At 23.5% G+C, this 17,214-nt stretch overlaps 1 protein-coding gene across 1 annotated transcript in view; it reads right to left on the bottom strand.

Annotated features, from left to right (window-relative positions):
- LOC129612766 (protein timeless homolog) overlaps positions 1 to 16,445 on the bottom strand; it is a 67,885-nt gene extending 51,440 nt beyond the window's left edge. Inside the window, exons 1-3 of the mRNA XM_055526529.1 lie at positions 16,225 to 16,445; positions 15,812 to 16,138; positions 272 to 529 (exon numbers count right to left, since the gene is read on the bottom strand). Coding sequence (XP_055382504.1) covers positions 272 to 529; positions 15,812 to 16,138; positions 16,225 to 16,326 — 687 coding nt within the window. The 5' untranslated portion in view covers positions 16,327 to 16,445. The remainder of the gene's footprint in view (positions 1 to 271; positions 530 to 15,811; positions 16,139 to 16,224) is intronic.
- Between the last annotated feature and the right edge of the window lie 769 nt (positions 16,446 to 17,214).

The following is a 17,214-nucleotide window of genomic DNA, read 5'->3' as shown; positions in this document are numbered from 1 at the left end:
TTTTTTTTTCATTTGAATCACTTTCTTTATTTCCTTCTTGACATAATTACATATTTAAATTTTTTTGATTATGGTGAATATTTTACTCCATTTACATGTACAATATCGAAAAAATTGATATATTTTCTGTTTGATAATACCTATATACCTAAACATCCTATTATTATGTGAAAATTTACATTATATACAAATTTATTTGTAAATTCACAGTGAAATTAATAATTACATTTATATCATATTTATATTCTACCTAAATATGTATATTCTTTACCTGTTCTCTATAGAGTAAACATAGAATTTCTAATGCATGTAAATGATATTGATTTTCATCTGGTGAACTTAATACATATAATATAAGATCAAGTAATCCGGACTGATGTAATGCCCATATAACTTGATCATGTAGACTTGCATCATTATCAGCACGACATTCAATTTCTGGATTTGCTGGAATTTGTAATACATTACGAACTAACACTAGTATACGTTCTATTAGTAATCCTTGTTCTTCACTACGTAAAGACCAATCCTAAAAGTATAAAAATGAAAGTATATTATATAATTTATTACTAATGTATTTTATAATAATAATATACAGGATATATTATAATATATAGCAAATTTTGTAAATATCAAATAATATTCAAAGTAAAATTACAGATTTTCACGAACAGTTTTTCTCTCTATTTGACGATTTGTTATAGTTGCCAGAATACAGAAAATTTGTACCGATTTTTTTTTTAATTTTTAAAGTTGACAATTATATTTAATTAATATTGAGGTAGTATTCAATTAGTATATTAAGGTAATTATTTTAATTAATATATTAAGGTAATTGCAAAAAAAAAAAACTTAAAATTACAATCAGTCAGTGTGTTCTGAAATATAAAAATAACAAGTAACTTTTTTGTTTTGTATAATTTTTCATTCACACCTCGCACGAGGTTCTATTTATTGACATTGGAAAATTTAGTGCTTGAACAATGTTACCACATTCTTATATGATATCCACATTGTTCAAGCACTAATATTTACCAAGCAATAATAAAGAATGCTTGTTAAAGTTTTGGATCTGTTTTTGGTTGACCAGCAATACATTGTGCCAATTTAGGTCTCATAGATCATTTTATTTTCCTTGTTTATTTGGATTAATGTTGAAAATACTAGCATTGATTATCACATTAAAATTGCAAATATCACAATAATTTTGAAATCATATATGCAGCTATCAAAGTATTATAAAATATTAAGCGTTAGAGTTAACAATTTCGTTTGAGCTTTATTTGTAAAAAACAACATTTTATAAAATTCATATTCATGTACTTCAACTAAATGTTACAAACTCAGGCTTAATACATAAAACAACACACATAAAGAGCAAATCAAAAATTGTTATTTTATTTTAACTTACTTAAGATTTTCATAATGTTAAAAGACATAAGACTCTAAACAAAATGTTTTTAATTTTAACAAAATGCTTTACAAAGCTAAAAAACAAAAAAAATATAAAAAAATTTTAATGAGATAAGCAACTTTATTTTTAAAAATAACATAAAAATATAAAAACTAAAAAAGAAAATTTTTTAAAGGACTCTTAAAATAAAATTCTAAAAATCATACCAACATGAAGTTCACATACCCGTAGAACGCTTCACAATAATTTTAACTTCATTAAAATCTAGTTCTTCTAAAAGCACTTAAGTCATCCCATATTTAAAGCACAATTCTTTTCATAGCAAAAATCCTTTATTGCTTTCTTTTCATTTTTATTTTGATAATTGATGCATTCACTAATGTATGCAATTACACTTAAAATAGAATCTCTTAAAAACGAGCGTCCTTTTTTTTTGTTTCTTTTTTGCTTCTTGAAGAGCAGCTTAATTTGTCTTTCCCGTTTGAAGTAAAAAGTAAATGAATTTTCCAATACATTTTTGTTCGGCATGACAGATTATTAATTTTAAAGTCAAAGTTTTAAGTTTTAACCCAATGTAAATCTATTTTATTTAAAATTTTCTGACATAGCACAGTTATAAAATATTATTCCTGAATTTCTGGACATTCGAAAATATTGAAATCAGTTTCAATGTAGAATTTTTGTAACAGAACGTTGGTGTTTTCAAAACATGTAGATTGCATGCAAAACTAAATTTCCCTCTCACGCATTTTTTGTAAAAATCGAGAAATTTCCGCAAATGAGTTAGGTGTACATTTTGCTCGTTTCAAATTTTTTTCATTATTATCTTTAAAACGAAAAATTTGTCCAAATTTTTATTTTTTAAGTTGTCATCCTTTTTTTGTTCTTTTAATTTTTTTTCTAAATACTTAAGCAGAAAAATAAAATAATTATGAACAAAATATTTTTTTCATTTTCTTTTTTTAATTTTTCTAAATTTTTTTCTTTTGTCTTCTTAAGATCTTTAGATAAAAGAATGCTCAAAAAAAAATAATCTTTACTACCGACATTTTAAAATAAGAGCATGATTAATACGGAAAGCGTATAGTATTCTAGATGAACTATGCAAGTACTTGCATCGACATATATAAATTTGCAACTAAGTCTATATATGAAACAAGTAAAAACGTTTCAGTCGATTTAAACCAACTGAATTATATATACCATGCTCCTTGTCAATCCGAGTATAGAAACATTTGTTTTTGAAATAGTTAGAATTATACTATCATGGTTTTATGTCAGTTACTCGAATCTGTCAGACATTTCCCAAAAAACTTCACACGGATATGTCTGACCTATAATTTGAAACTTCACTTAAAAATTTTCTTAAGAGGTCTATTACTTCGTTATTCAAGCAAAGCTTGCAAAAATGCAATTTAAATATCAAAAATTGTTAAAATGATTCTAAACAAAGACCCGGAAATATTCATACTCACAAGTATTGAAAGTTGATCAATGTTGCATAATGTTTCGAGTTTAAAATTATCTTAAAATTTACAATATACATTTCTGTTAAAGTATGCAATACATTACATAAGCAAGCAATACCAAGTATTATGGCGTCATTATATGCAACTACACAAATTCAAGAAAGCAAAGGCTCACGAGTCGTTAACAAAGTTTATTTTTCTTAAATTATTTACTTATTAATATACTTTCTTATTTATTTATTTGCAAATATAAATTTTAAGAATTAATAAATTTACAAATGTAATTTGTTAAATATTCAAAAGCCTCTCTCAAAAGGAATCAAATTAAATTAATTGGCAAATAAACGACTTTATCTCCTCAGTAACTTAAACACTTTTAAGCTCTTGTTAATTATAAAATTTTACGGTTTGGTTTTATTCATTATATTATTAATTTTTTAATTTGTATGTCAAAGGATATTTTATCCGATTATCAATATTTTTTTGTCTGTTCTGGGAAATTTCATAATTTTTTTTTTAAATTTAAAAAATTTATTGCAAATTTTTGAAAAATTTTGTTAATTCAACATATTATAAATATTTTTCTACATAAGTTTTAAAAGGCTGGAAAACAAATTTTATAGGGAAACCAATTTTTTTTTATCGTGAGGAACAGAAATTTTTAATTATATATTTGAAAAATTTACTTATTCGGCTATCGCACTACAAATTCTTCTTTTATATTTCAGATACTCGTGAAGAACAAATTATAACTTAATGGAATGTGACATATGTTTATTATACGACTATCTATCTTATTGTTTTAATACGAGGAATTCAAATACTAAATTTAAATGAAATGGGTTGATTATTTCTCTTTATATACACAAAAATGTATATTTGACCGGTAGTAAACGTCTAGTTGCCGATGCCTGATTTCTTCCAAAACATATATATAAAATTTCAAGTAAATCGGTTGAATATTTTTTTTCAAAATGTTCAAAAATGTAAAACAGGCCCGCTAAAAAGTGCAGTTCCCGAGGCCTGATTTATACCAAAAGTTCCCGAGGCCTGATCAATCCGTGCCATGGTGGAAATAAACTTACATATAAAATTTCATTAAAATCGGTTCAGCCGAACTTGAGATACACGCGTGCACACACAGACCGACAGGTTGCTAAAAATAGTTTATTTACACTTCCCTACTATGGAGAAGTACGTTTCCATCGAAAACTCGATATGCAAAATTTGTTGCCATCACATAACCTACCTATTGTTTACACAATACGGTCGGTAAAAATAAAAACTAATAATTTGGCTAAAATCAACAACTATTCTGCTACTTTCGTTTACTGAAAATTTAAAAAATAATTAAAAAATTGATTATGATTAAATAGCTTACTATATATAATATGAACTTTTTGTTAAAATTAAAAGTTAGCCGCTCGAATCTTACAAAATTAATGTACAAACGCTCGAAATACAAAAATTACGTTGGTTCAGCTGGGTTCAAATAAAATAATGGTTTTATTTTTATAATAAAAAATAGAATGTAAAACCTTTAAATTATTATTGAAACCGACGATCAAAGAAGCGTGAGTGTGCTCAAACAGGAATTTAGCGATTAAAAAAATTTCTATAAATCAGAAAATTGCTAAGAACATTATGAATTTGAAATACTGTTTTGCATTACGGCTAAAATAACCCTTAACCATTAAGTTTTTTTATAAATCTGATTTAAATTGTTGTTAAACTTTGAAAAAAAAAACCCTCTTTTTTCCATAATTTAATAGCACAGAAACTTAAAAAAAACAACCTATACCAACATAATAAAAATGTTTATAATATTAAAGAAGCAAATTAGTAAACTTACCCTATTACCGAGAGATTTCAATTGATAATATTAAAAGGTTTAATAATTTAATATATATAGAATGTTGTGTTCAATAATAGAGAAAAATATTGCACTAAGAAGAAAACTGCTGCACTATATTACATCTTTTTTTTATTAGATTTTCTTTTTCCTATCTTGTAAAATCTCATATAATTCTCTAATAAAGAAAATAATATTATGTTGTCCTTAACAAATATATAGTATGTACATATGTATATCGGATTGCACCTACATATATAATTTTTTTGTCTGTGTATTTATAGAAAAGAGAAGCATTTCTTCATATAATGAAAAAAGGCTGGGAAGAAAACGAATACCAAGCTATACAAGAATTCAATATTTTTGTTATTAAATTTTTTCTTTTTATATATACATATATAGAATTATTGATCCCACAACTATACAAAAATTATAATAAAGTTCATGTATGTATAAAATGTACACAATTATATTTATAAATTGCATATAACTTACGTAATGCAATGTTGTAATGTAAAATAGAACAAAAAATTAGATCAGATATTGTATTTCTTATTTTTATATATAATATTGTATATACTCAGTTTTCAAAACACTATAAACTACCGAAAATATACTTTACAATACAAGGATATAGAACTTTCTATTTAAAATTATAGATGTTGTTATATAATAAGAATCGAACAAAAAAAAAAAATAAATTTTAAAATAAGAAATCGGGAAACAACAAATTGAAGTGCATAAAAATCCAATCTGTTGCTTTAACAAAAAGAAAAAACTCTATATAAACACAATTTTATGGCACAGTAATGCTACTGAACTAAGTCAAGAATATATACATTTACATATATGCATATGTATGTACATATATATAATTATTAATTTATTATAAAAACTTCTTATATAAAAATATTGTAACATGAAGTAAAAATTTTATATTTACAACTTAATAATATTTTAGTTCAGTTCTTGTAAATAAAATTATATAAAATTAAATTTAAATGCTAAATTAAGGACTCTTGGATGAGAAATTCATAGAATTATTACGTCAATTTATCAACCTAACGGAGCTATATGTTTTTAAGTTAAATGGTGCACAACATTTAACATTAAGTGTTATTATTCAACTTATATAAATGAATAATGTTAAAGTTTTTCAGTCATAGTCTGTTTTTATTTTGAGTTCGTTGTTGTTAAAAAATTTACCCGGAAAAGTTCTATTAAAGTAGAATAAGTTTCTTATCTTCCTATCTTAACAGTTCTCGAGAATTTCGACACGAAATATAATGCATACGGAAAAATAATTAAAAATTCCATGCTATGTGATATGTTACAGCATTTTGGAATAATTGTTTTGAGTAAGAGTTTTGATTTATATTAGATTTTTGTTTAATTTTTTTAGAACCTCCATAAAATTGACTTCGAATAAAATATCGGTTTACATAATATTTTGTTATAATGGTATTTAATATAGTTACATCAATCGGAGTTATTCTTTTGGTCTGCTTTCAGTTTTTAAAATAGAATAGAACACCCTAAGCAAGTATATTGAAATCATCCAAATTTTCCCGATTATCTAATAATTTTTTCTACAAGAATATGTTTACTTTTGCTAGGATCAACTATATACATATAAGTAAGCATATCTTTAATGTATCTTGTGCTTATATTAAGATACAAAATTTTAGAATATATTGAAGAAATTTAAAGTTTTACAAAAATTCATTCGATAAACCAAATATTTTATATTAAAAAAAAAAAATTTTCTATAGTACTGTTGCAAATAATTTAAAGAAAAAATATTTATTTAAAAGATTTTTCTGTATCATAAGAGAAAAATAAAAATAAAAATTTATTTTTCATTTATATATTGAGTCCTAGTAAGTATACAGGGTAAGTTAGCAAAAAGTTAGTGGTCATATACCATCGGGTAGACGGTTGAAAATGAGAAAAATTTTTATTTAAAATTTAGTGTCAAATGGAAACCATTTTACTATTGCTCATATACCATAAAAGATTTTTTAATGTTTAATGACTTAAATTATAATATAAAAATTCTGTAAGGAGCATTTTGGAAATTGGAATTTTACAAAAATTCAAACGCTTGTATTTCCGAAAAAAAAAACTTATAAAACAAAAATATACGATATTCTTTATTTTAAAACCTGAAATAGGCCTTTCAAAAACTTCTGTAACGGAAATTATAAGCAAAAAAAAATTACGTTCTTATTTTAAAATTTCGTTAAATTTTCTTAAAATCCGCATAGTTTGCCGAAACAGTTCCAATCTGACAATATATTTTAAACAGAAATTTTACTCATTTTTGACCGCCTATCCGGTAGCATACGGCTTTTAACTTTTGTTGCTAAATCACCTTGTATAAACAGTACCACTATGTCCTTTAAAAGGATACAAGAAACTTCACATCTTTATTTTTCTATTTTAAACTTTTTTTCATTCCCACTATCCGAATTTAAAATCTCTATTTTATTTTTTATATTTTATTTTTTTAAATGAAAAATTTTCAACTATTTTTCATTTATTTTTTTATTTTCTTAGTTTTTTAATTTTTTTTTTGTTTTTTTGGGTTCTTTTAAGATGGAAAATTGCTAAAGAAAATTTTGTGGGCAATTTTATTGGGTTTTTCTTCAACTTTTTCTTTGCATTAGTATTTTGCTTTTTTTTTTATATATTTTGGTGTATTCTTAAATATTACTTATAGAGAATTGGTAAATAATAAGAAATGAAAACTAGTTTTCTTTTTCGATTTTTTACTTAATAAAAATTTAAAGAAATATTTTATATTAAAATCCAAGGAGGTTATTTTCTTTATAATATTCATTTGGAAAATTGCGATATGGAATTTAAAATATTAAACTACTTGCTTATAAGTTAAGTGTGAATACTTGAACTTAGTAGAATGAAAAATGATTTATTAGCTTATAATTTTAGATGGACCGATATGAGATGGATTATTTTAAATTTTAACTTAGTTTCAATTTGAAAGAACCGAACTGATTGCGACAATAAAAAAACTGTACGCCATATTATATATTAATCCTTTTTAAATGAATTTTCATAGTACATAATATGTACATATTTTTTTTTATAATGCCCTCACGAACCGATAAGTTTTCGACGACCATAATTTAACATCTCTCCTTTTCGATTTTCTTTCATACTTATAACAAACATCGTGAAACAGCAAAATGTTGTCTGATTTTATATAATGAATCTTTTAATTCTTAATGTACTTAGAAATTGTGGTTTATTTGTCAAAACTTATCAAATTATTTAAATCATATGAAATTTTTGTCAATTTTCTAAAATAATAATAAAAAAAAAATTAAATTAAAACATAAACCAAAACACAAATAACCAAAACCACTCGCTTTGAAATGGTCTTTTTTTTCAATTTTATTTCTTCTTCTTTATAATTCGACCACCGTTTTTGACGAAACTTTTCAGAATAAACAGAAAAAAACCAAGAATACACTAAAACAACAAAAGAAAAATAAAATTTTAAATAATTTTTTGTGGAACAAAATAACAAAATTTCTTTGGTTAAGTTTTCTACAAAAAAAAAAATAATGAAAATAACAAAAATAAAGGGTAAAAATAAAAAAGAAAAAAAAAGCTAGACAATGGAAAAGAAAAGTCCTTTCTTCTTTTTTTTTAAATAGTTTTTATTCTATACACAGTTTTTATTTAATATTCTTCCGGATTATTTTGTTTCAAAAACTTTTTATTCACATTTTATTTAATATATAAATGCATATTATGTACATATATATATAAATGTATATAATAAAATAATAAGTATAGAAAAAAATTTGTTTTTATTTAAAAATCTTATTTAAACTCGGTTTTACGGTCTGAACTTAAATTTAGACAAAAAAAAAGAAAAGAAATGGAAATTTTTCCTTAAAATTATTTTTTAAATTAAACCATCAGTAAATATTTTATATTTTTTTTTTGAAAAGATCACAATATGAGTAATTTCAATGAGTAGTACTAAATTAAATTCAAATATACTCTCGGTTTATACACTGAAAAAAAACGCATATTTAAAGCGGTCATAAGTTGTTCCGAAGACCATATTTCTACTTTGTTAATAAAATATTTGATAACTCGTAATATTTTTACGAAGAGTAGAAATAAATTTTATCTTAATATATCACAAACATTACTTCATATAGTGCAATTTTATATTGCAATTATATGAACAAAATAAAGCTATAAAATAAAACTAAATTTGCAACTTAAAAATTCATTCCTAGAATACACAAAATTTTATTAATTAGATATTTTATAGATGCTTTTTTTTGAACTTCTAAAACTAAATTCTTGAAATACATAAATTTTCGCAATAAAATACTAGATTGTCTATTTTTATTATCCTATTAACCCTATTCTATTCTATTCTATTATTATTCTATAACAAATGTGTCTTAAAACATGAACTATAAATTCATTAAAATTTGTCATCTTTTAAATTATATAAATTTATAATTAACATCTAACAAAAATATGTCGTGTCTTTTCGCAAATAACATTAACAAATATAATATTATAAGAAATATTTGAAGTAGGTCTATTTCCTACAAATTTCTATTAAGATTCTTAAAATTTTAAAAATAGAAAATAATTTGATTTTTATTCTCTACTTTCCAAAATTCTGATTTTTTATATTGATTATAAAAATATGATTACCACTGAAAATTTTGCTGTTTTCTTAATTTGTTGAAAATAATTGTAAATAATGGAGTAAGAAATAGTAGTGAATAGAAAAATTCTAATAAATAGTACAGAATTTGTTTAATCCAAACTAATATTAGAATTTGAATTAGAAATTGAAATCCGAATTATTAATAGAATCAAAATTAAATTTTTGATTCTATTAATAATAACAAACGTGGAAAAAATGACGCCTCTAACCCATACATATATTGATTTATAATACATTTTAGTCTTAAATGAAAAACCTGTTATCATAAAACTTTTATTTCGCATATTGGGCTTGGTTTCAAACATTGCTTGTGAAAATTCTGCTTATAATTCTTCTATTATCCTTTAACGGTATAAATTCAGTACCTATACACTAGCAACTGATTGGATTTTTTCATAATTATTAACACTGTTTATTAGGGCATGTATTAAAATAGTGTTCATTAACATTATGCTTATAAAAATATTAAAGCATTCTTTTCAAACAGTTTCTTTCAAATTTTTTTATTTTTTTTCTGTTTAAAAGGACTTCTTTAAACTTCCTACACTTAAAAATGGTTGTCATGCAAGCTTTGCGAAACAAATTAATTTTCGTTTTGTAACTTATAAGTAATAAAAGAATTAAGCGAATTTGTGTGCAAAACTTCTGCCTATTTTTTTATTTTTTATTAAAAAAACATTAATTTTATAAGTCATTTTACAAAATTTCCACTTATTAATAATTTATATTAAAAAAAATTGTAATTTATTCAAAATGAACTAATTTTTAACAATGATTCCTGTAAATAACCAATGTTATATACTAATTTAAATGAAGCGAAATGGGACATATATATTAACACAAGGCTCTTTTCTTAAAAAATATTACAGTTTAATAAGAGGACCAAAAACCTTTAAACTGATTTTTATAGGAAATCAATCAAAAAGTGAGTAATTATAACAAAAAGAAACATAAAAATGAATAAATAAACTTTATTGGTTCACAATAATTTGCAATTATCTTTTTTATTTCAATCTTATATACATATATACAACAATACAACTTCAACTTGTAAATGTGAATTTATTTACACTTTTCCTCGATTCCAGAAAAAAAAAATAAGTATCATTTTTATTGATTCACGAAATTCTTTTGATAGAACAAAAGATTACAATTTCGCATAAAATTTCAATCTAAAATTTTTATTTCAAAAACAGCAGAATTGTAAAAATGCTCTTTTTAATATCCTTTTATATTAAAATTTTGTATTATATTTCCTTTCAGTTCTTCTAAAGATGCCCAATTTCAAAAAAAAAAAAAAAAAAATACAAATGCCAAACAAAATAAAATAAACGTACAAAACTATAAAGATAATGGTGTGGAATTGATTCATTTCATGATTTCATGTCTAGTTACATCACATAGTTAAAATTTCCTTGGTTCCTAATCGTAAAAGATCCTTAAAAATTTAAATGAAAAGAAATTTAAATTAGGAATACTAACAAAAGTTATGTCCTTTTTCATTTGTTTTTCACATCCTTTTCCTTTATTCGTTCTGAATTTTTTTTTTTTTCATTTTTTTTTCGATTTTTCCCCCTTACTTTTTTATGCTTTTATTGTTATATACATTTTTGGATCCATTCAACTTTACGTTGAACAAGCACAATTTCTATTCTAATTTAAACTCATATTCTTCTCTTTTGAACATCTCTTTATAGAAAATTACAAAGAAATAAAAATTTAAATGACAATGAATCGTCCTTGATATTTAAGTTAAGAAAAAAATTTCAAGCACTTTGTCCTAAATTCTAAGAAGAAGTTACAAAGAGGAAGAAATAAAACAATTTTTTGTTTTGTTTTTTGTTTTTCTTGTTTTTTTTTTTCGTATTCAATTGGTTATTTAACGATAAATGAAACATGTTTAACTAACCCTTATTTTTCCTTAAATAATTTTATTCTACAATTTTAACCGAAATACCTTAAAGTTTGAGCACGTACTGATACGTTTTTCTTTTCCCTTAACATCAGTTACGTATAGTTTTGTGTTGAACAAAAGCACAACATAATTGTATATTTAAATGGACACAAAGAAAAAAAAAAGTTAATTGGAAACTTTCAGATTGTTGCACCTGATTTTGTTTGATTTCGGTTTAAATTACAATTAAATTTATATTTCATTTACTAATATCCATTTTTATATATCGATAAATTATTTTAAATTTGTGAACGATTTTAAAAATTTCGAATCAATAGGAATATATTCTCATCAGTAACGAAATGGTACCATATTTTCTTTGATTAATTTTATTTGAATTGCCGCAGTTAACAGTTGAATAATAACCCGAAATCTCCACTACAAATTTTTAGAATTTTACAATTGTAATACTTACAATTGTTGCAATGTAAGGTATTATAGTTATAATTTATTTAACTGTTGTAAGTGTGTTAAACTGAGACCAAAATTTTAAAAGAAAGTCGCCTTTAAGTGAAAATTCTTCGATTTAATTAACATAAAAATTAATTATTTGTAATTACCTTGAATGTTAAAGCTCAATTAAAATTATTGACCTCAATTGATGTGAAAATTACTAAAAAATATTTTGTTTTTAATTGTGATTATAAAAAATTTGAAACAAGAACAATGACTCACAAAAATTTTATGAACACGATATAAAGAAGTCTAATCTAATATTTATAATTTTCCATAGGGACTTTGAATAGACAACCAATGATGTATTGAAAAACTTTAATCATTTGCTTTTTATTTTAAAGTCTATAACCTCAAAATATCAATTGCAAAACAAATTATTAACATTTTGGACAACATAATTTTTGTGCTCATTTAAAAAACCAATTCAACCAATCATCTTATTATTTAGTTTTACAATTATCGTGAAATTAAGAAGAGCAATACAGTAGCTTTACTACAGCAAAATTCTAGATTCCCCTTATTTATTTTTGGATTTTTTGAGAACAAAAAACCACTATAAATGAGGTAAAATACAAACTCATTGAAAAACTTTCTCTTTTTTATAGTCACTTAAACTTTTTTTTCCTTTTAATTTTTATATTTTCTTTTCATTATTTTTTGTTTTTACAATAAGGGTAGTAAAAAATCCTTTTTTAATACCACTAATTGCTATTTTCAACTTTTCTGATAAGAAAATTTCCCTCGTCTTTCTTAATGCAGGACATGAACAAGTCAAAACCAAAAAGATAAAAAATAAAAATCAGCACAAAGGAAAAACAGAAATTAACACTAAAGACCTAAGTATATGTAACGCCTGATGGTCTACTTAAATTTTTAAAGAACGGGTTTTCTTTTCTCTTTCTCATATTCAGAAAAATTAACGCGATCAAAATACTTTAATAGGCCTCAAGGATGCGACCAACAATGGTGCTATTTAAAGTAAAATAAAATTAACGAATTCTTTCATTTTAATTCTAATGGTTTTTGAAAAAAAATAAAAGAATTCTCTATTTTTTTTATGACATTCTCTCCTTACTTTTATTTGCATTACAATGTTCTTTGCATATGTTGAGAAAATTTAAAAAGAAAATTGCGTGAAAAAGTTTTCAAAAGATAATTTTGGTTTTTATTTTTCCCCTTTGAAAGAAAAAAAAATGGAAGAAGCAAAATAAGTTAAAGTCCAGTTAAGTATTTAATTCCTTATAATTAAACGCGGAAGCTAGATAATTTTCTGATTTCTTAAGTGTATATAACTAAGGCAATTTGGGGCAACAAAAACGAAAAATAACACAAAATAGAATGGTAACGTCCGCAATTTAAAGTTTTAATTCCAATAATGTTTGAATAAATTGTAAAAAAAAAAAAATTAAATTTTATATTTTTGCCACAATTTGAAACTCTTGAATATTTTAATGGCTATAAAATAAATAATGCTGATATCATTCATTAAAATTATTTTCAAAACTACCTTTTTTGGAATATATGTATGTATTTATGTATATGTGCCTAAAATCCAAAGCTAATCAGTGGTTAAAAATTTATCTGAATTCAAAGAGAGTTCAAAGTTTTTATTTCATACATTCATTCTCACAACTACATTTAATTTTTTCTAAGCCTACAGGAAAATTTACTTTAGTAAAAGGTTTTATTATTCAAATCCAGTGTTAAAATGCAATTTATTTAGCCGAACAGATCATACATATTTCGACCAAATGTCCTTTTCCTTAAACGTTATATCGTTATTGTATAATTTACAAACTTATAATGAAAACATTGCAACTGATTTTTAATTTTTGGTTAAAATCTTTTAAATTTAAGAGAAACTTTTAAACACTCTTTTAAAATATTACAACAAATCACAATTTATAATCTCAATTTCATGATTTTTGTCTGATTTTGTAATTTTCGATTGAAAATTGTATTTCATTTTTTTTTTCTTATAATATTTTAAACTGATTTTAATAGTATTAATCTATATTGTGCATAAGGAATGATTCAATTTGACCTACTTAATGCAAATATATGAGTGTTTAATAATATTAATTTTCACACATCTACTGAAATGAACTACTGAATAGAAATGTAGCATGGAAGCGTGTAGCTTTATATTTTCATAACATACTTACAAAAATGTAACACGTTCAAGAATGATGTTACAGTAATGAACAATCTAAGACGCATATTTACGATACTACTTTGGCATACCATCAGTTTCCTTCAATTTCAAAATGATATTGGAAATTGGAGGTATGCCAACCATTAAAAATAATTTTCTTATTTTTATTGGTTTTAATTCTTGCTCTAAATCTATATTTAACTATTTAAAAACAAAATTTTTCTTTTACACATAAAAAGTTTTGAATTTAAAAAAAAATTCTAATTGTAAGTATTTTCAATTTAAAACTCACATTTTTCCATAGGATTTTTTAGTTTCCGTAAAATATTGATAATATTAAAATAATTAAAGTAATCCTATTAGTGTAAACTTCAATAGAAGAAAAAATAAAATTTTAATATACCAGGCGGTATACATATACACTAAGTATTTCTGTATTCCTAGATAAAAAGAAATAATAATTAATAATCAGTAGACCGAAATAAAACTTTCATTCTTTTGTATTCTCTTAAAACTTCAATGATAAAAATAATTTAATATTACTTTGTCGATATATTGTATATCAACGATCTAATATAGATTAATTTTAAAAGAGAAATAAAAAAAAAAGTGTATTAACCACTCTATTCAAATTTCCAGGGACCTGAACAGCGTGAATTTAAGTTTTTTATCATTTCCTACTTTGTCAAGAAAAAAATGTTTTTCTATAATAGCAAAATTTTTATCGAAAGTTTCATTCACTTTTTAATATCTCTTATTTTATTATTTATATAGAAATAAGATAATCTACATTTAGTCACAAATAGCCCATTCCACAAATAGGCCATTCCAGTAAAAAATTAACATTCATTAGTGTCTTAATAAACAAAATACATGTAATAAACTTAACAGATAACAAATTTATTTTATAAAAACTTTATAGGAAGGACATATTCAGAAAAATATGTATGAGAAGTCGTGAAAGATTTAGTCGAGATAATGTTATGAGTTTGTGTATAATTTGCAATTTTATATAACGCAAGCAATTTCCAAAAATATTTATTTCAAAATCATATTCATAACTGAAAATGTATTTTCATTTATAATTTTCATTTATAACAGGAAACGATTTTTCATTCTAACATGATCTAGTATTTTGTTCTGAGAAAATTAAATAAATATATGTAGGTGCTCATATTATAATTAAAATTAATAAATTTTTGACAAAGTGGTGTTAGTGCGTAGACAGGAATAAGCATATGACGGCCTAACCAATTTTTTAGACTTGTGTGTCCATTTGTAATTCATAATATTTTAAATACAACCAGAATTCTGTAATTTATTCTTTGCTCCAGTTAAAGAAACTCGAATAGATAGGCAGGTGTACCCTTATATTATTAAATATCTATTCTTGTTCATATTTATTTGAAAACCCATCAAATGAAATTTACTTCAAATTTGCTTTGGCTAAAAATATAAAATGTGTATACATATGTACATGTAAATGAATTTATTTGAAAATTATAATGTAAAATTTTCCGAATTTGCGGCATTAAGTGTTACTTGAATTTTATTTTTCAATAGGTATTCTCACTTTAATTCAGTTTTTTGTAACTATTAAACTGTTTTTCTAATTCCAATATGAATGTTTAATTACTTATAAGACAACTGAAATAACTTATACATACAGACGCTATAAATTAATTGAAGGTTTTGAAAACGATATTAAACATTGAATGTAGAAAAATATACGTACACAATAAACTTATCATTGAAAGCCAATATAAAAACTTTTTAACTTACCACATCTAAAGTCTTATGCAATTTTAAAGCTAATGCTGCCCATACGGTATGTTTTGTAAATCCTTCTTTATATCCTTGTAAAATATCTATCAGTTCCATATAAACTTTACGACCGTGATTATCTTTTGGTATACCACCTTCTCGATACAATAATAATGTTGGATTTGTTAAAATAACCAATAAACGAATTAAGACATCAGCATATTCATCATCATCAATGTAATCGGGTAACATTGGTACTAAATCAGTTAGTAAAACATTAGCACGGCCCAAATGCCGACGATATTCATGATTATCTAAATCACGGCGCAATATCCAAATTAAATGCTAAAAATAATAAATTATTAACAAATTACAAAATTTACCTACATATACGTATGTATCTATTAAAAAGAAAATTTCTTTCTGTTTACTTTTAATCCTTGTATTGCATCAGGTTCTGCATGATATTTCTCACCATCATTATAACCAAGTGCAGCACAAGTTGCATCAATATCAGCCAAAAGAATTGACATATCCAAATATCTTTACGTATAATTTTGTGCAGCAAACAAATTTTCAATTAAATTTATAAAAACTTTTTTATATGACAATACGAATTATTTTAAAAAATATCAAAAATTGAATAAAAACAACACGAACCGCTCGATCTCTAAATAAAAACTGAGATTTGTTTTTGTTTTATTCAAAATGTATTCAATCATCTGTTGCTAAACAGCTGTATGTTTGCGCCAAAAAAAAAATTAATGAGTTGCCATTGATGTTAATGTTTCATTTTCAAACGATCATTTTTTTAATACATGCATATGTTCCGGCTGAAAATGTTTTATTTTATTGACATTTTGTATAAAAATATTTGTTTAGTTTTGGTACTTGCCGCGTTTGAAAAAATGGCGCTCAAAACTTTTTTTTTTAGTGAAACTTTGAAATGAATTGAAATTATCGTTAATTGATCAAACAATATGGAAAAAGAATTTCGAGAAGATTAATTAAAATAGTAAAGTAGAGGATTTATTCAGTGATTTCAACAAAAAATTAACGTGTTTAATTAGTTTGACTAGCATTTTTAATTCATGTATGTAAGTATACATAAATTCTACGTAAATGTTATTATTCTTTCAACAAGATTCGAATTTCTTTATTTATATTTAATTGACGTCCTATGATACTATAAAATATGTATGTATGTACTTGAATGTGTGCAGCTGATATAATCTTATATGGCTTAGTGTATGTTTATAATAGAGCTATATGGTCCATATGTACACACATATGTACATGTATCTATTCAAGAATATTATGATTTGCTTTTTAAAAAATTTTTATAGAAAGTATTTTATTTGAGCATAATTTTATGGAAAAATAATAAGAGCAAAAATATAGGATTATGGACAATCTTAATG

The sequence above is a fragment of the Condylostylus longicornis genome, unplaced genomic scaffold (genome assembly GCF_029603195.1).
Source record: "Condylostylus longicornis isolate FDR11 unplaced genomic scaffold, ASM2960319v2 ptg000004l, whole genome shotgun sequence".
Lineage (NCBI taxonomy): Eukaryota > Metazoa > Arthropoda > Insecta > Diptera > Dolichopodidae > Condylostylus > Condylostylus longicornis.
Note: the sequence above shows the minus strand (reverse complement) of the source record. Positions and strands in the feature narration are given on the sequence as shown.